The sequence below is a fragment of the Xenopus laevis genome, chromosome 5S (genome assembly GCF_017654675.1).
Source record: "Xenopus laevis strain J_2021 chromosome 5S, Xenopus_laevis_v10.1, whole genome shotgun sequence".
NCBI lineage: Eukaryota > Metazoa > Chordata > Amphibia > Anura > Pipidae > Xenopus > Xenopus laevis.
In genome coordinates this window covers 42,243,535-42,265,009 of record NC_054380.1, presented here as the reverse complement: position 1 = coordinate 42,265,009, position 21,475 = coordinate 42,243,535, and the positions used below count along the sequence as shown (strand labels likewise).

The window sequence follows — 21,475 nt, the reverse complement described above, 5'->3', positions numbered from 1 at the left end:
TGTTGACCAAAATTGAGATTGTGAGTTCTCCTAGAGAATTGTTCAGATGGGATTTCTATAAAGACTTGGCACCCCAATCTCTCTTTAGGTGTGCAGTACTGTTCAGAGAGCCACTTTTGTGTCTATGCTACAACCACAGCTATATCAATGAGCAAGGGTAGAGCAGCCGTAACTGTAAAGGTGACAAATGATTCCCCTGCTGTGCTTGCCACCTTGTTCAGATGCCAGACATTTGAAGTAAGACTGTCACTAGGTGTAACAGCTGTTTTATTGTTCCCATGCTGAGATGTTTGCATCTAAATGCTATATTGCGTTTTGGTGGGGCAATAGAAACAATTATGTTTATGTGTGTAGTATGGGAATCATAGCCATCCCCAGCAAACAGGATGGCTTTTTCTTCAATTGTGCATTCAAGCTACAAACAGTCTTATAGAAAAAGAGCATTTCCTTTTATTGCCTTATCCCTAGTAAATAGGGTACATTTTATCTTCATGGAAAAAGTAACAAATAAATACGACTTACTGTAAATACTGGTAAAACAATCAAGTCTAAAACTAGAACATCCAGTTTTTATTTCTAGCTCCCTAAGTATATTGTGATGAAACAATTCTGATTTATTCACTTTGCACTGTTCTGCAGTGAGCGTGACTTGGCAACGTTAAGGAAAGAGAATGTGTATGTTCCAGCTTCTTGGTCATATGCATTTTGCACTTAAATATCTGAAAAATGTAAAACCATTTCTGAAAATTCCATAATTGAATGATTATTATTATTCTAACTGGTAGTTACAATTGGTTAGTATATGTTTTTTCTTGAATTCACAGGAAAGTTGATGTTTGGGTCACAAAAATGATAAAGAAATAAAGAAAAGTTCTTCAGTAACAATAAGCTGCTTAAACTTTAAAAGCACTGTAAATAATAAAATTATTAGGAAAATAAAATAAGGATATGCATTAAAAAGCATAATAAACATAAAAATAATAAATCAGTAAATTGTAATAATAAACTGATATTTTTAATGTGGGCGACAATATTTTGATTACAGCTGATGTTACATTCAGCTGTGCTTGTTTTTTTTTGCTATCAATTAATTTAATATTTTAATATTTACAGGTTAAAATTAGTATCTACTGGAAATTATATAAAGTAAAGAAAAATGTAAGTGGTGGGGTTCCAAGCAGTAGAACAATCCTATAGTGTTAAAGAGATGCATTAAACAATTAGATTAGAAAAAGAAACCCCACATAATAGTTATTCCTATATCAATACCAAGTTAATTGACCACATTCAAATATAAGGCCAAAATAGTTAATAATAGTGATAGATAATAAAGAAGTTCTATGTAATAATTTAGGTAAAGTGCTAGTGCAGATAAATGCTGAGAAGTAATTCAGCCTCAGTGGCTAATAGTAATGATTGCTACAACATCAACATCAACATCATGATCTAGTTGCGTCCTACTCGAAATATGTTGTCTATATATTATATTACAAGAAGGTCCTCTAACCCAGGTTTGCTTCTGTGCTTTTGTTCTCTAAAGAGAAGTAAAATTTTAATATCATAATTTGGGATATTAGGAAAAACATTATAACAGTACTTAGTAGAGCTGGAACAAGAAGAAGCACACAAAACTCACATTGAACATGAAAGAACTTAACAAAATCAGGTTTCAATCAGTGCTCCTATTTTGAACACTATGTGCTTGTGCATGACCAGAAGTAATGAGATTAGCCTTGTCAAAACTGAGATAAGTGAGCTGCCAGCAATATGCAGACAAAAGTTTACTTAGGGACATTTAAATAAGCATTCCTCGTCGGAAAGAATCATTAACTATGAAATAACTTATCACTGCAGAACTGAAATACATTAATCTGGTTATATGGGCATACAGAATGCACACGGAAGCATTTGTCAAGCAGAATTACAGACTACACCTCCCTCTATGATATCACATTGGTGGTGGACTCACAAACGTGAAATTTGTGTCCTCAATCTATAACTAATGCAACCAGAAATCCTCCAATAACTTTACTCCCATAATGTTACGCTGTGGTGTGTACTGTGTATTAAAAAACTCTGAGTAATCAGCAGTATGAGATGGTCCAAGCCAATAATGTCATTTCCACAATTTGTTGTGTTCACTGGAGTAACAATTTGTTTACACATGCACAAGTTAATCGGGCTCAAAACAACATTACTTGGTGTTAAAGGTGGACAGACTATGCTAATTATGCTGTTATGGTAATGGTCACCATACATTTTAAAGGTGGATTCAGTAATATAAGTAGGCAGTAAACATACCTGGTTAAAATATATATAAATACCAATCCTAGACAGACTAAACCCTTATTCATGAGTTAGATATGGTAAAATGTTTTTGCTTCCATGACTATTTTCTATAATCAAAGGGGATGGAGCTCTAAAACCATGGATGATGCCTCAGCTATAACCCAAACAATTTGTACCCCTGCATTTTTGCATTTACGAGCCACATATCTTACTTTTGACTGACTTGACTCAGGAAAGGTAAAGTGTCCCATGTACTGTAAGGTGAAAACACATATTTAAGAAAAATTCATTTCATTATGAATTTCCATTCCTGGCTGGCCCCTAGTGACTAGTGTCTTCATGGACAAAGTAAATGCTAAGGGCAGTATGGCTCAAACCTGCTTTGTATAGCATGCTAGGTAGACAGAGGAGGAGAACATACTGTTGATACAAACCTGTGCAGTTGTTGCTTTATACAGTTTTGATCAAATGTAACATGAATAATAAAAAGTTGTTAATTTTACACATTTGAACCTTCTACAGCGTAAAGCCCCTATGCCAATCACTGCACTCCCCTTCCACTCCCTGCTCACTGTCTATAATCTAATTCTAATATAAACTGTGCTTTGATAAGTGCATAATGTACATATAAGAGATATAACTTTAAAGGGATACTGTCGTGGAAAAAAAAAAAGGTTTTTAAAAATGAATCAGTTAATAGTGCTGCTCCAGCAGAATTCTGCACTGAAATTGATTTCTCAAAAGAGCAAACAGATTTTTTTATATTAAATTTTGAAATCTGACATGGGGCTAGACAATACAATTTCCCAGCTGCCCCAAGTCATGTGACTTGTGCTCTGATAAACTTCAATCACTCTTTACTGCTGTACTGCAAGTTAGAGTGATATCAACCCCCTCCCTTTTCCCCCCCAGCAGCCAAACAAAAGAACAATGGGAAGGTAACCAGATAGCAGCTCCCTAACATAAGATAACAGCTGCCCGGTAGATCTAAGAACAGCACTCAATAGTAAAAACCCATGTCCCACTGAGACACATTCAGTTACATTGAGAAGGAAAAACAGCAGCCTGCCAGAAAGCATTTCTCTCCTCAAGTGCAGGCACAAGTCACATGACTGGGGGCAGCTGGGAAATTGACAAAATGTCTAGCCCCATGTCAGATTTCAAAATTGAATATAAAAAAATCTGTTTGCTCTTTTGAGAAATGGATTCAGAGCAGAATTCTGCTGGAGTAGCACTATTAACTCATGCGTTTTGAAAAAAAACATGTTTTCCCATGACAGGATCCCTTTAAAGTGAATTGTGTTTTGAATTCTCGGAACCTGGGATTTACAGGATAATGGATCATTCCATACAAATTTTAGTGGTTTTAGAAGGTTTTTGAAACCACGACTAACATCAGAGACTCTAAAACCATGATTGCCATTGCATTTTTAAAAACTTTTGATTATAAATAGTACGAGCGAAAAAATTTGCACTTCTAGAAAACTAGAAAATCATGTAATATAATAAACCCAATACACTGTTTTTGCTCCCAATAAGGATTAATTATATCATAGTTTGGATAAACGACAAGGTACTCTTACTATTACAAAGAAAAATAAAATAATTTTTGAAAATTTGGATTATTTGGATAAAACATGAGTCTATGGGAGATGGCCGTTCCATAATGCAGATCTTAATGGTTAATGGGTTTCTGGATAATGGATCCCATTTCTGTATTCCAGTGGTAAAGGAATACATATGAGCAAAGACTATAGCATAATACAGACATGGGGGAATGATTTTAGTTCAAATAGATATGTTTACCTTTTCATCATCCACCCCATCATTGTCATCATCTTTGTCACAGGCATCACCAACTCCATCCTTGTCAAAGTCTTCTTGCCCTGAATTAGGCAGGAGAGGGCAATTATCCTGCCAAAAGAAGAATACACTTTTAAATAAACAAGTTCTTACAGCAACTCTAGCTATAAGGCAGCAATTAAAGTCCATATAAATTGTAGTAGAAAAGAAACTACACCATAAAAAGCCCCATTCATGCTCTACTGAGTTTTAATTGTATCAGAATTGTTTACTTTTTTGGAGCAATGTTTAAATTTTCAGATACACCATTTGTTTTATTGATAAAGTGTCTGTGTGCCGAAACATGTTGTGAACAAATTTAGCTGCTAGATCTGCTTGTTCCTTTCTTCTCAGAGTTATTTGGAAGCCTGATTATTGCTGAGGTATGTTTGATATTATGCCAAGTCTACCATTGCCTTTAGGGAAACTGCAAAAGACTGTACATGATCTAAAATTGACGCAAGCTTGTGGAAAGTTTTTTTATTGAATGTTCTTTTTCAAGGGACTACAGTATATCACTTTATATCTTGCAAAAATGCATAGAAAGGAAGATGTACCGTATTTACATAACACGAGCTATTAAACTTGCCCAAAATAACAAATGTTGGATTCAAAATCTAATCTCTCTCACATACATCATTATATTATTAGTGATGGGCGGATTTATTTGCCAGGCGCCCATTTGCGGCAAATTTGCGCGATTCGCCACCCGCAAATAAATTTGTGAAACAGCCACGAAAATCCCCTGGAAAAAATCCAAAAAGTCAAAAAAAGGACGCCGGTGTCAAAAACGGACGCTGGCGCCGTTTCCTGAATTTTTCGCCGTTTCACGAATTTCGCAAATTTTTCGGTGCAAATTCGCCCATCACTATATATTATTATTAGAATGTAGTATGTTGTTTGTCAAAATATTAGCACTCCTGTTTATTAGTTATACTAGTAGAGTCGGGCCAGGCCTGTGAGGCACGCTAAGCAACCTGGCCGTTTGCGGTGCCGGCTGGACGAGCATTTACGAATCTATGCAGATGCGCAGAATAACTGGGAGAGAGAGCAAGCAGTCAGGGAGAGTGAGGACGGACAGGGGGTAGGCAGCAGAGAAGGTAAATGTCTGTCGCTCCCCCCCAGCTTTGCACCCTAGACACATGCCTACTCTGCCTACCCATAGTTCCGGCCCTGTATCCTCCTTATAGCAAAGGCACAATAACTAAACAAAGTTATACGACACCCTGGATGTGCCATATATTATAATCACTATTATTGGTAGAACTTCAGGCAAATATAGTTGCATATACTGTAATTGTTAGTATCATCACCATTACTCTTACTTTGATACAATGATAAGTGGCATTGGCAGCACAGATCAAGTTATTATTGGGCCATCCATCTAAATCTGAGTCTTCCCCGCAGATAATACCATCGCCAGCGTATCCTGTTCGGCATTCACATTTATAGGAAGGGTCGCTAAAGTGTCCAATGTATATACATTCCGCATATTTGTGGCAGTTGTGGCTTTTATCCTTGCATGGATTTATAGGTTCACATTCCTAGAAAAAGAATTATTTTCATTTAATTTTGACTGGTTTGACATCCTATAAAAGTAATAAGATGATTAAAAAAAATCTTTACCAGCAGATACAAACCCTGAATTCTGTAGGATCCCATTTTTGGCTCAAACACTAAGGAAAAATAAACTAACCAAAACTGATTCCCTGTCTCATCCACAAGGAATTCTTTATTTCATTTCACTTCAGATGTGACACTTGCAGAAGTGGAATCTGATTTAGTTTTGCCAGATGTCTTTCATTTATGTTTTTAAGCAATTTTACCACAACACAATATAAAGATTAATGACCAGATGGCAGCTATCCCTGATTCTGTTGACTGATGCTTTAACAGAGGACTTGCTTGTTTTGGTCTTACAGGTTAGCAAAAGAAAAACAGAAAGCAGATTCCTAGCCTTGTGGGAATATTCTGTAAGCTTAAATTTACAAGCATGTCTCTTTTGAGATTTAATGATACTCACTTGTTTGTCCTTCTTGGCTACTTCAATACCTACACCAAAAGGCTGGGTACCTTTGTAACGAGGTGGACATGGCAAACAATGATAACCTGGATCTGTATTCACACAGCGATGAAGTCCACCCAGGTTGAAGCAGGCATCTGATACCAGGGCACACTAAAGGAGAAAACACTATTTATAGCAACAATTACTCAAGTTAATTGTTATAAGACAAAGATATATATGATCTACTTTCATGCTCTACCTCATCAAGATCTTCACAGAAGGTCCCATTGCCGACAAAACCAGCAGGACATGCTCCACATGACCAGGATCCATCAGGGTAGCTATTGCATTCTGCTCCAGGAAAGCAAGGATTAGACAAACACCCATCTGAAAAATATATAAAATACTTGTATACTTTTTTTGTAGCATGAAACACAATATATGAGGGTGGGGTTTAGTGTACAAAATGAATAACTAATCAACAATGGTCATATTTTCTCAAATTAAAAAATGGCATTCTTTATTATATATTTACTTAAGAATCAATAAAATATTTGCATCACACAAGCAAGCTCATTCCTGGAAACAAGGGTTTCTTCCTTTGTCTAAGTCTACTCAGATATATATATAGGGGTTATTTACTAAAATCCAAATTTTTCTTATTGTGGTCTTAAAGGTGAAAACACCCATTTTTGGATGAAAAAAAAGATTTTTTCGAGATTTATTATACCCCAAAGCTGCTGAAAGTCAGAATCCAAAAATACTCCATCTCAAACCTGCCGAGGGTATGTAGAAATCAATGGCAGATGTCCCTTTTACAATTGGAAAATATCATGATCTGCGCTAGTTTTTGTAAAATAATCCAAAAAATCTGTAGTTTTCAGACATCAAATATAAAAAAATAGTATGTTTTGAAGTTTTACACAATTTTATACAGGTTTTATAGAATCTTTTCCTGCACCAAATTTTATTAATAAACAAGATTGTGGATGGAAGTTTGGTTGAAGTTGTTTTGATAATTGATTAAACAGGTCTTTCTAACAAGGTGGTGTTTTCTTATACATTGACAGATATAAAAACAGGATTTACACAGAAAATCCAAATAATTGAGCATTTTCTCCCCAAAGATGGTATGCCATGTATATTACTTATACCTAATCATTCTTTGCCAACATGAAAACAACTAAGGGGTCTGTTTATCAAGCTTTGCATTTTTCTTGTTGAGTTATAAAGAGAGAAAACCCCACATTTTTAGAGGGAAAAAAACCTAACATTTTTCAAAATTTATTATGCTGCTAAAAATCCTAATCCGAAATCACTCCAGTTAAAACCTGTAAAAATCACGTAGAAGTCAATGGCAGATGGTCCCTTTAACAATTGTAACATATTTTTTTTCTCAATAGTTTCAGGCTGTTTGCGCTGGTTTTCGTTCGATAATCCGACAACTTCAAGTTTTTCAGATGACAACTCTATAAATTTGAGTTTTCGGAGCTTCAATTCAAAAAAGTTGCATGATTTGAATGGCGTCAAAATATTTGTTGTCTCTACTTTTTCTCGCACTGATTTTATCGAGAATAATTATTGGTAAATTAAGGGCATTCAGGTTTGCGAGTTTGGTCTAATTTTTGTTAATAAAGTGAGAAAAAGTCGAGTGTATATGTAAAGATGCACCTAAATGTGATAAATACCAGTTGTAAAAAAATGTTAGAAAATCAGTTTAAACGACAATACAGAACACCATTATCTAACACACATACACATGTCCTTGAACTATTTTAGAAAGGAAAAGCAAAGTCCCTAAAAGTCCTATTATCAAGAAAATATTTAAGTATGCAGGTAAATGCATTTTTAAAGATCAATAGTATAAGGATTAGTGTATTAAAGGGTCATTATATTCTTAGATATTGCTACAGAATTGTGATTACTACAGCTATGGAGCCATAGATTTAAGGTATATCTCTGTAGAGTCCATCTGGTTTATTGTAATAATATTACATTACACAACAGAAAGTCTATGGGGGTGATGCCAAACATAACGCCAGATAGACAATCGCTCCTTAAAAACAATAGAACTGTAGATGAGTCAGAAAGACCCTCCAGAAATTAGGGCAAAGGGGCAATGTGAAATATGTAATTGGTTCCTAATATTTACATTAAAACAATGTAGAAAATAAATTACATAAATAAGGTATAATTGCCATTTATTCAGGTGACATTATAACAAAGATAACAGCTGAAACCATTTACCATCTAGATCATGTAACTTACCAATAGGACAGTCCTGCTTATTGCACATTTCTTTTTCTTTTGGATCACCACCACACTTCTTTCCGCCATATTGTGGCTTGGGGTTATTACACAGACGAGATCTCTCTCTCAGACCTCCACCACATGTGACAGTACAGCTGGACCAAGGTGACCAAGGCCCCCATTTTCCATTTACTAGAAATATAGAACAACAGCAAAGAGTTCTCAACTAGAATTTGCCGAACATATTTTTTTGAATTTGACAGCAACTGGAAATGAATTAGGAGAAAGGTTTTTTCTCCTTGAATTGAATCTCGTATAGGAGTTTTCATGTGATTAACTATAAGATATGTTTTTTTCACAGAATTGAATATGGCCCTTTTTGTAAAACTACATTAAATACTGTAGTTTTTTAACGTAAAAATGTAGTCTCTCCTCAACTGGTTATCCATATTGTAATTATCAACATTTGCTAGCAAAATATCATCTACTTTTTACTTAGGTGAAAAACAAAAATACAAATGCTATAATTGAGATTTTTTCATATTAAACTGTAGGTAGCAAGTAGTCACACAACGCAGGCTCTCCAATGGCTACTTCCCACTGGTACACAAAATTGAATTCAAATTGAACAGCACTCACAGTTCTCTTTATGAAGCTGGATAAAGAGCCAAGTAAAACCTGAAATGTTGCTGTAATGCCCTAAAGTGTGCAATAAATGTATTTTCATTTAAAGGGAATTTATGCTGCTGAATACAATTTTATCATAAACTGCTCATGCTGTACAATTTCCAGACCTGGGCTGCAGCCTACAATGAAGATTGGTAGTTCAGCATTCTGCAGTATGAAGGAAGCAGTGTTAAAAAACTACTGCATTCACAGTTCAATGGTAAGTATCATTGGCAAAACTCACTGTTCTAGCTGCAGGCTGTCAGCAGTTACTGGGCTGCCAAACATTTTAAGTAATTTCCAGCCAATTTTGCACCACAGAGATTCAAAAAGTAGAATACTAGGGGTGATCGTATTAGCTATTTTCTCTAACTTGTCTCTAAACTCCATTTTCACCCGAACCCTAACAACATGATTTTTTTTTACCTACAATGCATTATTCATTCCCAGCAATCCATCGTAATTGTTTGCCAATTTGTAGAGCAGGATAAATAGTACTAAATAGAGTGCATTTGAGTGGTGCTCACCATATATAATCCGCCACTATCTATTCATTCCTTTGGAATTTTTAAAGGTGAATTTAAAAATTTCACTCACTGATGCACCTCTAATCTCATAGGAATTAACAGTAAGAGTGGTAGAATGTTAATGTGATGAGCTCTAATTTTATCACACTTTGACAAATCTACCCCATCATGTAACTCAGGGGACACCAAGACTCCCTAATGCCTGAGCACTATGTTATAAGTACATACTGAAAATTAACAGACTCCTTTAAGAAGGAAGTTCATGAGCAAGCTCTATACCCACAGCATTATAATAGGTGCAATTTTGTGCCTGTTATTGAGCCTAGACACAAAGCACTACTATGTTTAAACTTTTTAGTAGACGTCAAAACATGCACTTGATTAAACATGCAATTTAATCTGCCACATTCCCCTCCAGGCCCTCACCTGCAAGCGCTTTACTTCTTTAGATCAGAAGATGGAGCATTGATGTTTATCTAATGTATATTTTATAAATATGTGTTTTACAAATTATGAACATATCCCAATATGATAATATAATGTTTTTCAATTCTGATATTTTGTTTTGTATTTACAGGTATAGGGTCCGGTATCCAGAAACCCATTATCCAGAAAGCTCAGAATCACAGAAAGGTTGTCTCTCATAGACTCCAAATTCCTAAAAATGATTTACTTTTCTCTGTAATAATAAAACAATAGCTTGTACTTGATCCAAACTAAGATATCATTTATCCTTATCTGAAACAAAACCAGTCTATTTGGTTTAATCAATGTTTACATAATTTTCTTATAGACCTAAGAAATGAAGATCCGGAAGGATCTATTATCTGGAAAACCCCAGGTCCCAAGCATTCTGGATAACAGGTTCCATACCTGTACTAATATATATTACAGTGTTGTGCAGTTTTCTTTTATATCTGGTCTGCACAGAGACTGGGCACACCATACACTTAAGCAGGTATGAATATGTGTTTGGGCCAAGAGTCAAATTATAGCATGTATGCTCCTTCTGTACTGTGTATGATCTATAAACAGCAAGTGACAAGATATAATCATGCCTTAAGTTAACTTATCGAGAAGTGAATGGCTCCCTAAACCAAGTTAACGCTATACAGGATCAGTAGCCATCAGTATGTATAACATTTTTTATAAGAAGAAACTTACTTGGGCAAGGGATTCCTTCACATTGCTTTGTTTCACGCCCAGTTCCTGTGCAGTTTTTCCCACCTAGCTGTGGCTTAGGGGAGTTACACAATCGAATACGTGTGATATTGCCAATTCCACAGGTAACAGAACATGCTGACCAAGGTGACCAATGACTCCAGCCACCGTCCTGACGTACTTTTTAAAAGCAAAAAATTAAAATAGAATTATTCATAATGAAATTGAATCCAGGTATAAAAACCATGAAAAGATATAAAGATTCAGGTGTGCACTCTCCAAAACTATGTTATACTTGAATGTAATGCTGTTTTAGAGTTTGTGAATCAAGCACGTGTTTAACAAATGAGAACAAAACAGTATAGACTTAAATGGCATTGATAGGTAGGTTTGTGGTTGGTAGACAAACTCCATATCACATCAATGAATTTGATAGAAGCTTCCCAGATATATCCTTTAGGGGTGAAACAAAAACAATATCTCAATCCAATATGATCCCAGCAGATATGCTGCAATCACTGTATAAACGGTTAAGGCCGCAGCTTGGCTTTCATGCCTTGATTTGAACAGAAATGTACTAATTCTCAAATTAGGGAGGAAGAAAACATTGCAGGAGGGAACTGAAGAAAAGTACAGCCCTGAGGTCATTCTTTAAAAAAGAATCCCTAAGAGACATCTAAGGCAAGCAATAAAGACCAATATCTACAACCCAGGAGAAAGAGTAACAGGGCCAGGAAAATTGCTTAGTACCAGCATAATTACTTTTCTGGCCCTGTTACTATTATGTTAACGTATATGCTTCCCTGTATTATTACACAGGAATCTTAAAGCTAAATTCTGGGAAGTAAGTTTGCTCACAACATGATCTGAATACAGGCCAAGCATGACACATAATGATCATGTTGGAATCCAAAACATGTGTCTAGTCAAGATACTTATCAATTAAACAAAGATTAACATACATTAACATTGTGGTATGCAAAGACCAAACAACTTCTTTATAATCTCAATAACAGCTTCTTAATTCAAAAATGAAACATATGAAACAAAACAGCAAACCATTAGACTGAAGTACAAACTTCTTTAAAGGGGATGTAAAGGCAAAAAAATAAAGTCCAATTTTTACTTTCTTTAATGATTAAAACATGTGTACCATTTTTATAATAAACCTGACTGTATGCAGTGAAATTCCCCCTTCGTTTTACTTGCTCTGAATGCTGCAGATAGGAAACTTCAGATGGTCCCTAACTGCTCTGCAGGGAAACGATAATACTTTCAAACGGCAGGAGGAAGCCCCCCTACCTTACTTCCCAGAACTTGAGCAGCTTTGTTTGTGTCCCTGTAGAGCAGCCAGCGACCATGTAGAGATTCATATCCACAGGCCCAGTGCAGTCTGCATATTCTGATATTATTATATATTATTTGACTTGTGCTGTTTTGATAATTTATGACAATCCCTAAATTTAACCTCCCACTAAAGCCCAGACCACACTGCGTGGTCTTGCAAAGATGTTTAACAAAGTTACAAGATGACAGCTCCCTGCGGCCAACTTTGAAAACATAAATCATTTGTTTAATTAGACTTCTGGTGCAGTAAGTTCATGTTTATGTTTAGTATACGAAATATAGCATTTCTAGCATTTTTGTATTTAAGACTTTAGTTCCCCTTTAAAGGGGACGTTGGCCTTCCGACAAAATCCTTTTAAATTAGATTATGGTTTTTAAAAGTGAATTGTTTCCAAGATATCTTCCTCTGTAGCTGCTCTTTTATGGGCCCTAAAAAAATCCTCCCGATCTCTTGCTTGTAAAAGTAGACTCTGACCACAGGATGGAGAATTACATTGGCAATCCAATGCTAATGGTGTCAGCCAATTGTATCACACATATTAACCTGAAGGAAGGTGCATGCCCAGTAGCATTCCAGTTTGGCAGGGGGCAGGTACTTAAAACTAAGTAGGGTGGGGAATATGAAATTCTTCAGGACTATCAAAAAGCAGCTGCAGAGGTAGATGTCTTGGAAAACCAGGGTCAGTTAGAAAAATGTTTCTAATGTATGGGCTGTTCACTTTTTGGACACTTGTCCAAAAGTAAACATCCCCTTCATGCCAAAATAAGATCTAGCAATTCATAGTGCGTCTAGTTTAAAGTTATGACCACATAAATGCCCAAAGTTTGTCCCTTGAAAAATATATTTGAGTCAACTGTACCAATGTTTTATTTTTTGATGGAAACAATTGGAACAAATCAATTGCATAAATGCTGACTTTAATTAATTCACAGGCATTTGCATGCAAGAGAACACGTTTCTTCATCTTAAAATAAAATACTTACTGCGGTTGTCACACTTCCCTAGATTACATGTCCTAGTTTGGATAGATGAACCTTCACAACTGCTACTGGTGGCATCACAGGATCTTCCTCGCTGCTGTGTTCCAGAGCCACAAGTCACAGAGCACTCTGTCCACTCAGACCATGGAGACCAACCAGCTTCACTATCCATTGCTTTAGATGATAAGAAATCCATTGTTACCAGGCTTTGTGATAACCAACCATTTTCAGAATCAATATTTAAGTAGAACTCCTCCTTTTTAATATTGCTTCATCTACAAAGTCCCTAATATTACAGGGAATGTGAAAATACTATTTTGTTAAGAAAATAAGAATTGTTTTCTTAATAAAGTAGGTTTTAAGTCTTATATTAGACACTCTATATACAGAGTAAGAAAGTGTGACATGACAACAGGTATTCACATAAGGCAAGAAAACTTTGAAAAAGCTCGGAAGTTACAGAATGAATAATGCGATAGTCATATTCAGGGAAACACTGGGGAACTCTATTATATGAGGACAAGATACATATTTTAAATCCGATGTGTTTATACTTCTGATCAAACATGTGGCACAGTAGGCTTGTATCCTTTTTACATAAGATGCACTTACGGAAGCACATAGGGCAGCACTCTCCATCAATGAAAGTTGGGCTGGCACAGTGCACTGGAGGGCAAGTAATCTGATGACAAACTGTCTTTGAATTCTGCAAGAGAAAAAAAAAACAATCTGATAAATACATGACAGGTTATCACTATATTTACTGTAATGTTTAGGAATAGATAAACATATATATTTTGGTCTGTTTTAAACATACAAGGAAATATTCACTTCTAAAATTCTACTGAATTTAACTAAGGCAAGCAAAGGTTTGCTCCAGGTTGTAAATTGCATGCAAATGGGATACAAGCACTTACATGCCCTTCAACTGCATACGATCCAAACTTCTACAACATCAAGTGCCTCACCATGCAAAGACAGCCCTACACAGGTATGGGACCTGTTATCCAGAATGCTCAGGACATGGGGTTTTCCAGATAACTGATCTATTCATACCTTAAGTCTAGTAGAAAATCAAGTAAACATAGAATAAACCCAATAGGCTGATTTTGCTTCCAATAAGGATTAATTATATCTTAGTTTTGATCAAGTACAATGTACTGCTTTATAATTACAGAGAAAAAGGAAATCCTCGTTAAAAATGTGAATCATCTGTATAAATTAGAGTCTATGGGAGATAGCCTTTCCATAATTCAGAGCTTTCTGGATAACGGACCCCAAACCTGTACTCATTGCCCAGTAAACATGATTACTTTATGTAACATACACATGAAACAATGCTCACATTGTGTGATATGGCCCACATTGTCACTGACAATTATGAGTTTATGTAGCATTAGCCAATGATTTTGATGAGTTCCTGATCTGCAGTTTACAGCAACATTTGTCCCACTTTGCCAACAAACAAAGTAAGTATGTCCTCTGTGTATGTTAATTTCTGCGACATTAAGCTGTCAAATGAAAAACTCTTACCTGACAAGTACATTTTGTGCAGCTGTCAACAATCCAGTCTTCATTATCTGCAAAAAGACGCCCATCTTGCAAGCACATTGACTGGTTCTTTAGAGTTTTATTGGGTCCAATAAGTTCCCACAGCACTTGGTTCTCTTCAGACTGCAACAAATATGAAATGCTATTTCGGTGTACCTTTATATACAGAATATTATTGCATGATGATTAGAAGGAAATGTACTGCTTATCCTGGTGGTTTGTGTTCTCGGGATAGTTATGCCATGGCTCTGGGCTTCTCTATGTATGGGTCCTCGATATGCTTGAAATATAAGTTACTCAAGTGGGAAATAATAGGTTACTGTTATTAAGTCATATACAAAGAATAATTGTACAACTGACATGCTTTAAGTCTGGAAGTAAATTTTCTGAAGGCTGTATCAAGTGTTTTTTTCCTGTATCAACTAAAAGGAAGCTAGTTGAGAGGACTTATTTTGAATGAGCTTTCCTTTTAAAATACTATGAAACTTTGTATTTACTATGTTGAGCACACTACTGAGATCCACTCATAGTTTACAACGCCAACAGACCATTATTTTCCCCATAGCAATTCAACTAAAATGTTATTTATTGTATGTTAATTATTTGTACACAGTGCCAAGTATAAATAATGCATTTTGCCTAAAATTAATTAATAAAGCATATTTATGCAATAAATAATTTCCCTCCATCCAAATGCTGCATTTCAGCCATATGAATCCAATCTCTAGATATAACTGAGAAGGGACATATATGTCAATGTAGGGTTGTGAAGATTTAGACACCCTCACATATTATTGACAGGCACATCCCTAGTAATATGGACACCTAAGTGGGTCCTGATGGGGACCTTGTGCTTATATAACCCCTGTAGTTCTCACAGTGTACACTAGATGGCACTGTGTCATGGTATAAAGGTCTTGGGAACCATGCAGTCTGAGTCCATTACTTTAGCCCAACCAAGCAGGCTGGAAGGGAATGGGTAGTGTGATCCTAGGAGCATTGGCCCTAGTAAATAGATTAGCATACTCTGTCATAGATCACTCTAGGAGTGATAGATAGCTTAGGTAGTTGAGCAGCTCAAAGCTCCGACGAGGAGACGTTAGAGGGATTAAGATCCCAGGTACTAATAGCCCAGAAGTAGGAACAAAGTGTTGAGACTAGGGATGATAGGAATTCCCCTAGATGCCAACTAAAGAGATCCTGAAAGCTGGCTGTACCTTTCATATTACTGCTACCTCTGCTGACATGAACCCTTGCCTATAGGGATACAGCCCAATGCATGGTGCTGTGAGTATTTGCTCCCTTTATGCTATCTGATTGTTCTGAATACTCCTTTGTAGATCTGTGCTATGTTGAATAAATACAGTTCATTGGTTAAGCATTAAAGAACTACTGGCGCCCATTATTTGTGCAATTGCACCTGGTTACAGTTGCACTACACCCTGCCTCCTACCCGTTGCAAGGGCTTACCCCTGAGAGGGCCTCATTTGTGGTATTACCCCACACTGAAAGTAGCTAAAACTGACCACAGTAAAGTCAGTTTACTATAGCGCTACATCTATATTTACAAAATGGCTTGAAGCCAAACAATTTGATTATGAATTCCTAGAAGCATTACATCTGGGGCACATTCACTACAGAGTGATATACTTCATTTTAATGGACTTAGAATGTATATTTTTTTTACATACCACTTTTTGAAGGTTATCAAGAAGGTTGTTTACAAGAATGCGTAGCCTGGTCAGCTCAGTGAACATATTTCTCAATTCATCACAAGAGTGGTCACAAAAATCATTCTGTTTGTCTATCTTCTGGCCAACATATTCAGTGGTCATAGGAGTGAGGTGAAGAATTTCTGTTTTTTCATTGATCATATTGACTTCACCTATGAAACAGAAAACAATTGAATGCAGGCTTATTTGACCTATCTCGATAAAATGTACATTGTTACAATACAGATATTGAACCTGTTATCCAGGTTGCTTGAGACCTGGGGTATTCCAGATAATGGATCTTTCTGTAATTTGGATCTTCATAGCTTAAGTCTACTTGAAAATCATGTAATCATTAAATTAACCTAATAGACTGGGGTTAATTACAATAAGGATTAATTATATCTTGTTTGGATAAAAGAGTGGTGGTAAATGAAACATTTTTTAATTAGACCAGTGTTGTTAGTGGAGTACCGCAGGGCTCTGTACTAGGTCCTTTGCTTTTCAGTTTGTTTATTAATGACCTGGAGGTGGGCATTGAAAGTACTGTTTCTATTTTTGCAGATGATACTAAATTGTGCAGAACTATAGGTTCCATTCAGAGTGATTTATAAGTTGGAAAACTGGGCAGCAAACTGGAAAATGAAGTTCAATGTTGATAAATGCAAGGTTATGCACTTTGACAAAAATAATGTAAGTGCAAGTTATACATTAAATGGCAGTGTGTTGGGAGTTTCCTTAAATTAGAAAGATCTAGGGGTTTTTGTTTAGGTATTTTATATTTTTATGTGAAGGTATGGAGGGGTGTGTGTACAGATGCTGGGTTTTCATTTGGAGGGGGTTGAAATTGATGGACTTTGTCTTTTTTTCAACCCGATTTAACTATGTAACTGTGTAACTAATATTGGTGCTCAAAGTCACTCACTCAAAGTCACAGGGGACACCATATAAAATGTATAATGATTTTGATTTCCACACTGGAGAACTGTGCAGTTACCTTTATTTAGATGTTATCAGAACATGCTTTGGATTGTCTTTGACCGTGATCTTCCTTAAAGGAAAACTATACCCCCCAAACAATGTAGGTCTCTATTAAAAGATACTGAGTAAAACAGCTCATGTGTAAAACCCTGCTTCATGTAAATGAACCATTATCATAATAATATACTTTTTTAGTAGTATGTAGGGATGCACCGAATCCAGGATTCGGTTCGGGATTCGGCCAGGATTCGGCCTTTTTCAGCAGGATTCGGATTTGGCCGAATCCTTCTACCCGGCCGAACCGAATCCTAATTTGCATATGCAAATTAGGGGCAGGGTGGGAAATTGTGTGACTTTTTATCAGAAAACAAGGAAGTAAAAAATGTTTTCCCCTTCCTGCCCATAATTTGCATATGCAAATTAGGGTTCGGATTCGGTTCGGTATTCGGCCGAATCTTTCACGAAAGATTCGGGGGTTCGGCCGAATCCAAAAAAGCGGATTCGGTGCATTCCTAGTAGTATGTGCCATTGGGTAATCATAAATAGAAAATTGCCATTTTAAAAAATAAGGGCCGCCCCCTGAGATCGTAAGATTCACTGTGTACACATACAAACCACATGTAAGGTCACATGAGCCAATTAACAGACAGAGTTCTGCCTTTTGCTTCCTCACTTCTTCCTGTTACAGTTAGGGGCAGATTCATTAAGGGTCGAATTTCGAAGTTAAAAATACTTCAAAATTCGACCCTCGAATTGAAATCCTTCGACTTCGAATATCGAAGTCGAAGGATTTAGCGCTAATCCTGCGATCGATCGATTAAATCCTTCGAATCGAACGATTCGAACGATTTTAATCCAACGATCGAAGGAAAATCCTTCGATCAAAAAAAGGTTAGCAAACCTATGGGGACCTTCCCCATAGGCTAACATTGACTTCGGTAGGTTTTATCTGCCGAAGTAGGGGGTCAAAGTTTTTTTTAAAGGGAAAGTACTTCGACTATCGAATGGTCGAATAGTCGAACGATTTTTACTTGGATTCGTTCGATTTCGTTCGAATTCGAACGAATTTAACCAATTCGATGGTCGAAGTACCCAAAAAATACTTCGAAATTCGAATTTTTTTCATTCGAATCCTTCACTCGAAGTTAGTGAATCTGCCCCTTAGTGTTGTAGTATTTCTGGTCAGGTGATCTCTGAGGCAGCACAGATAGAGTCACAAAATGGTGGTTCAAGGCAAGAGATGTAAAAGGGCAATATTTATGTAAATATATATTCCAGTTTGGTAAGATTCTTTAATATGTCATTCAATTTGATATAAACTATCTGTTGCTTAAGTATTCATTTTGGGGGTATAGTTTTCCTTTAATGGCACTTGAGGCAGGATGCATGAAGATCTAAAAACTTATTATGCTGATGTCTCATTTATTTTGTCATTTTTAACTCCAGGCTTTATACAATACGCAAGTGAAATAAAAGTGTGTGATCCAGTACATACTATTACTTACTCATTTCTGCTCAGTGATACAATAAAATAGGGTTATTTAAAATACCCACCAACAAAAAATAAATCAATAAGCTTTGAAAACTTTAAACATTTGTCAACATAAGATGAAAGCACTGTAATAAATATTATAAATTCTAGCTGGATCTTTAATCTGAGCATAAGATATACATTTTTTTACTTTTATTTTGGTAAAATGTTGATGATATAAAAAATGAACACAACTGCAGTTCTCTTGCAATTAACATTTCTACACATTATTGACAATGAAAGCTGTGCAGGAGGGGATGCTCTTTGACCTTCTGACAAGGGAATGCAGCTAAGACATTTAAACTCCCATTAAATTCACAACTACCCCTGCTGAGAGTTGGCATGCCATGTACCTGGAATTTGAGCCAAAGAAAATAAAGTCACAATGGGCAGTCCTTTCTTATGACAATTTCTGTAGCCAGCTAGTTTATTCATGGAAATATAAGATGCTAATGAATACATACAGAGCTTTCTTACATCCCATCCTGCAAACGGTATTGTGTCATATTAATGCAAAAGAAGATTGTCTCCTATAATATAACAACCATTTGCTCTTTTATGTAGAAACAAATTCACATAATAAGAATATAAATATCAATTAAGAGCATTTGCACTCTCAAATATAAATACAACCAAAGGTTTGTACTGTTTGTGCCTAACTTTTGACACCCCAAGTGTAAAATGGTATTCCTTCTCCTTTAAAATGTTTTGTGTATACACCAGGGAGAACAATCCAGACTAGCAGGAAAGAATATTGAAACAGTTTAATATAGACATTTAAAAAAACAAATATCTCCACTTACATTTGAGATACCCGTACCAAACCAATGCCAAGCATATTTTGTGAAAACTGCACTAACTTTCAGCCTTTTCTACTTGTCTGGATTGTTCTGCATAGACTAACATTTGAGATAGTTGTGCATGCTGCACTGGGCCATTTAACAATACATAGCAGTGACAAGGAGACAATTCTGTACAAGTTAGAACAGAAACAGAGCGGGAGGCAGCAGACCTTGCAGAGTAGAGACCAAATTTCATCAATTGTTTTCAGTGGAATACTGTGAGATGTGAGTGAATATGTTTGGTTAAACCTTCTAGTTCTATATCAGGAGATATAGACACAGATGACATATCTGAAGTAGTAACTGAGACTTGTGGGTGGGCATTACACTGGGTGGTTTGATCTGGCCAACCATGTGCCAATATCAGGCTGATCTGACCAATGGCCCTGGGGCCTCAATCACATCCTTCACTAAGGCTACAGAGGCCTGTTGGGTGACGATGGCATCAATCTGATGACATAGTTCTTAACCCGTGAGAATTTCAAACCTGCCCAATTTTTGGCTATATGTTGGTCAGGAAGGCCCATTGGTGGTCCCCATAACCAACAATCTGCCAACTATGTATAACTTCATTACTCCATGCCATTAACTGTTCTAACTATGCTTGGTTGTATTAAATAGATTTTTAGGTCTACAAAAAGCACAAACCTTTGCTTACATGAAATTAAAAGAAAGGATTCAGCTCCTTAGGGCTATATGACACCAATAAGGATACAGGTATTATCTAAAATGAGATCTGGAATATCAATTTAAATTTATTTGCAAAAAATAACAAATTCACTGAAAGTAGTTATAACAACTATTCTGCCACTTTATATGATGTATGCACCTTTGCCACCTTACCCAAAAGACCCAACTTTATGTTCCTCTACAATTTCTGCAGGTAAGTAATAGAATAGGTATCACCATGGAAATTCTGCAAGAAGCAACGTTTCCCATACATCACTTTAGATTTAATCAAGTAGGATATGAGTGCCCTTTTGTAGGAGTGATGGAAGCCAAAATGTATATTTATCAGCCCCCCCCCCATACATGGAGGGGTAAATAGCTCGGCAGCCAGAGTTTGCATAGTCAGAGAGGATGACTGCTTGATCCACTCTGTATGGTAAGGACTCTTGTTCTCCCTGGCTAAGAAGTAATTAAACATTAAATTGAAAACGTTTGTAATAAACAGTATTCATGGAGCATTACACATTGTTCAGGTCAACTATTGGTATGGGACAATGAAAGGAACAACTGTTTGGTATGCACATATGGTTTCTGTACCTGTGTGGCTTAGCTGACAGCCTTTCTTCCTCAAAATATCCTCAACTGAAATGTCAAAAATAAGACGCACATCTTGAAGCAGTCCCTGCAAAAGTTAATTTAAAAGAGATTAAGAATGAAAACATGCTATTAACATTCTGACATCTGTCAGGTTGCACAAAATAGTACAAGTATGTGTCTGAGGCCGTGACCTACACACCCACTAGATAGGTATGTGTCTAGGTTTCTGCTTTTGAAAAATACATGTAATATTTGCATTAAAAGTAATTATTAAAGATACTTTAGCAGTCTGGTGTTTGGCCATAAACTTGTTGTAGCTCAGTACATACCTGTCAGTAAAGTTTTTTGACTTTCATTTCAGATAGGTTCAACTCCTTACCTGCCACAGATCAGGTAATCCATGTCACTGGCACTGCAATTACAGAGTGCCAGTGTGGTACATTCTACATTTCAAGGTTGTTTGAAAACGCACAATTGATTAGGCTGCAAAGAGTTAAAACTGCTGCTAAACCTAAGGACTAGTG

The 21,475-nt window shown here is 36.3% G+C and overlaps 1 protein-coding gene across 1 annotated transcript in view; it reads right to left on the bottom strand.

The window, feature by feature from the left end:
* thbs2.S (thrombospondin 2 S homeolog) overlaps positions 1-21,475 on the bottom strand; it is a 55,999-nt gene that overhangs the window by 13,707 nt on the left and 20,817 nt on the right. Inside the window, exons 4-14 of the mRNA XM_018265244.2 lie at positions 20,952-21,036; positions 16,311-16,504; positions 14,602-14,742; positions 13,681-13,774; positions 13,072-13,242; positions 10,744-10,920; positions 8,405-8,578; positions 6,396-6,523; positions 6,155-6,307; positions 5,457-5,675; positions 4,096-4,203 (exon numbers count right to left, since the gene is read on the bottom strand). Coding sequence (XP_018120733.1) covers positions 4,096-4,203; positions 5,457-5,675; positions 6,155-6,307; positions 6,396-6,523; positions 8,405-8,578; positions 10,744-10,920; positions 13,072-13,242; positions 13,681-13,774; positions 14,602-14,742; positions 16,311-16,504; positions 20,952-21,036 — 1,644 coding nt within the window. The remainder of the gene's footprint in view (positions 1-4,095; positions 4,204-5,456; positions 5,676-6,154; positions 6,308-6,395; positions 6,524-8,404; positions 8,579-10,743; positions 10,921-13,071; positions 13,243-13,680; positions 13,775-14,601; positions 14,743-16,310; positions 16,505-20,951; positions 21,037-21,475) is intronic.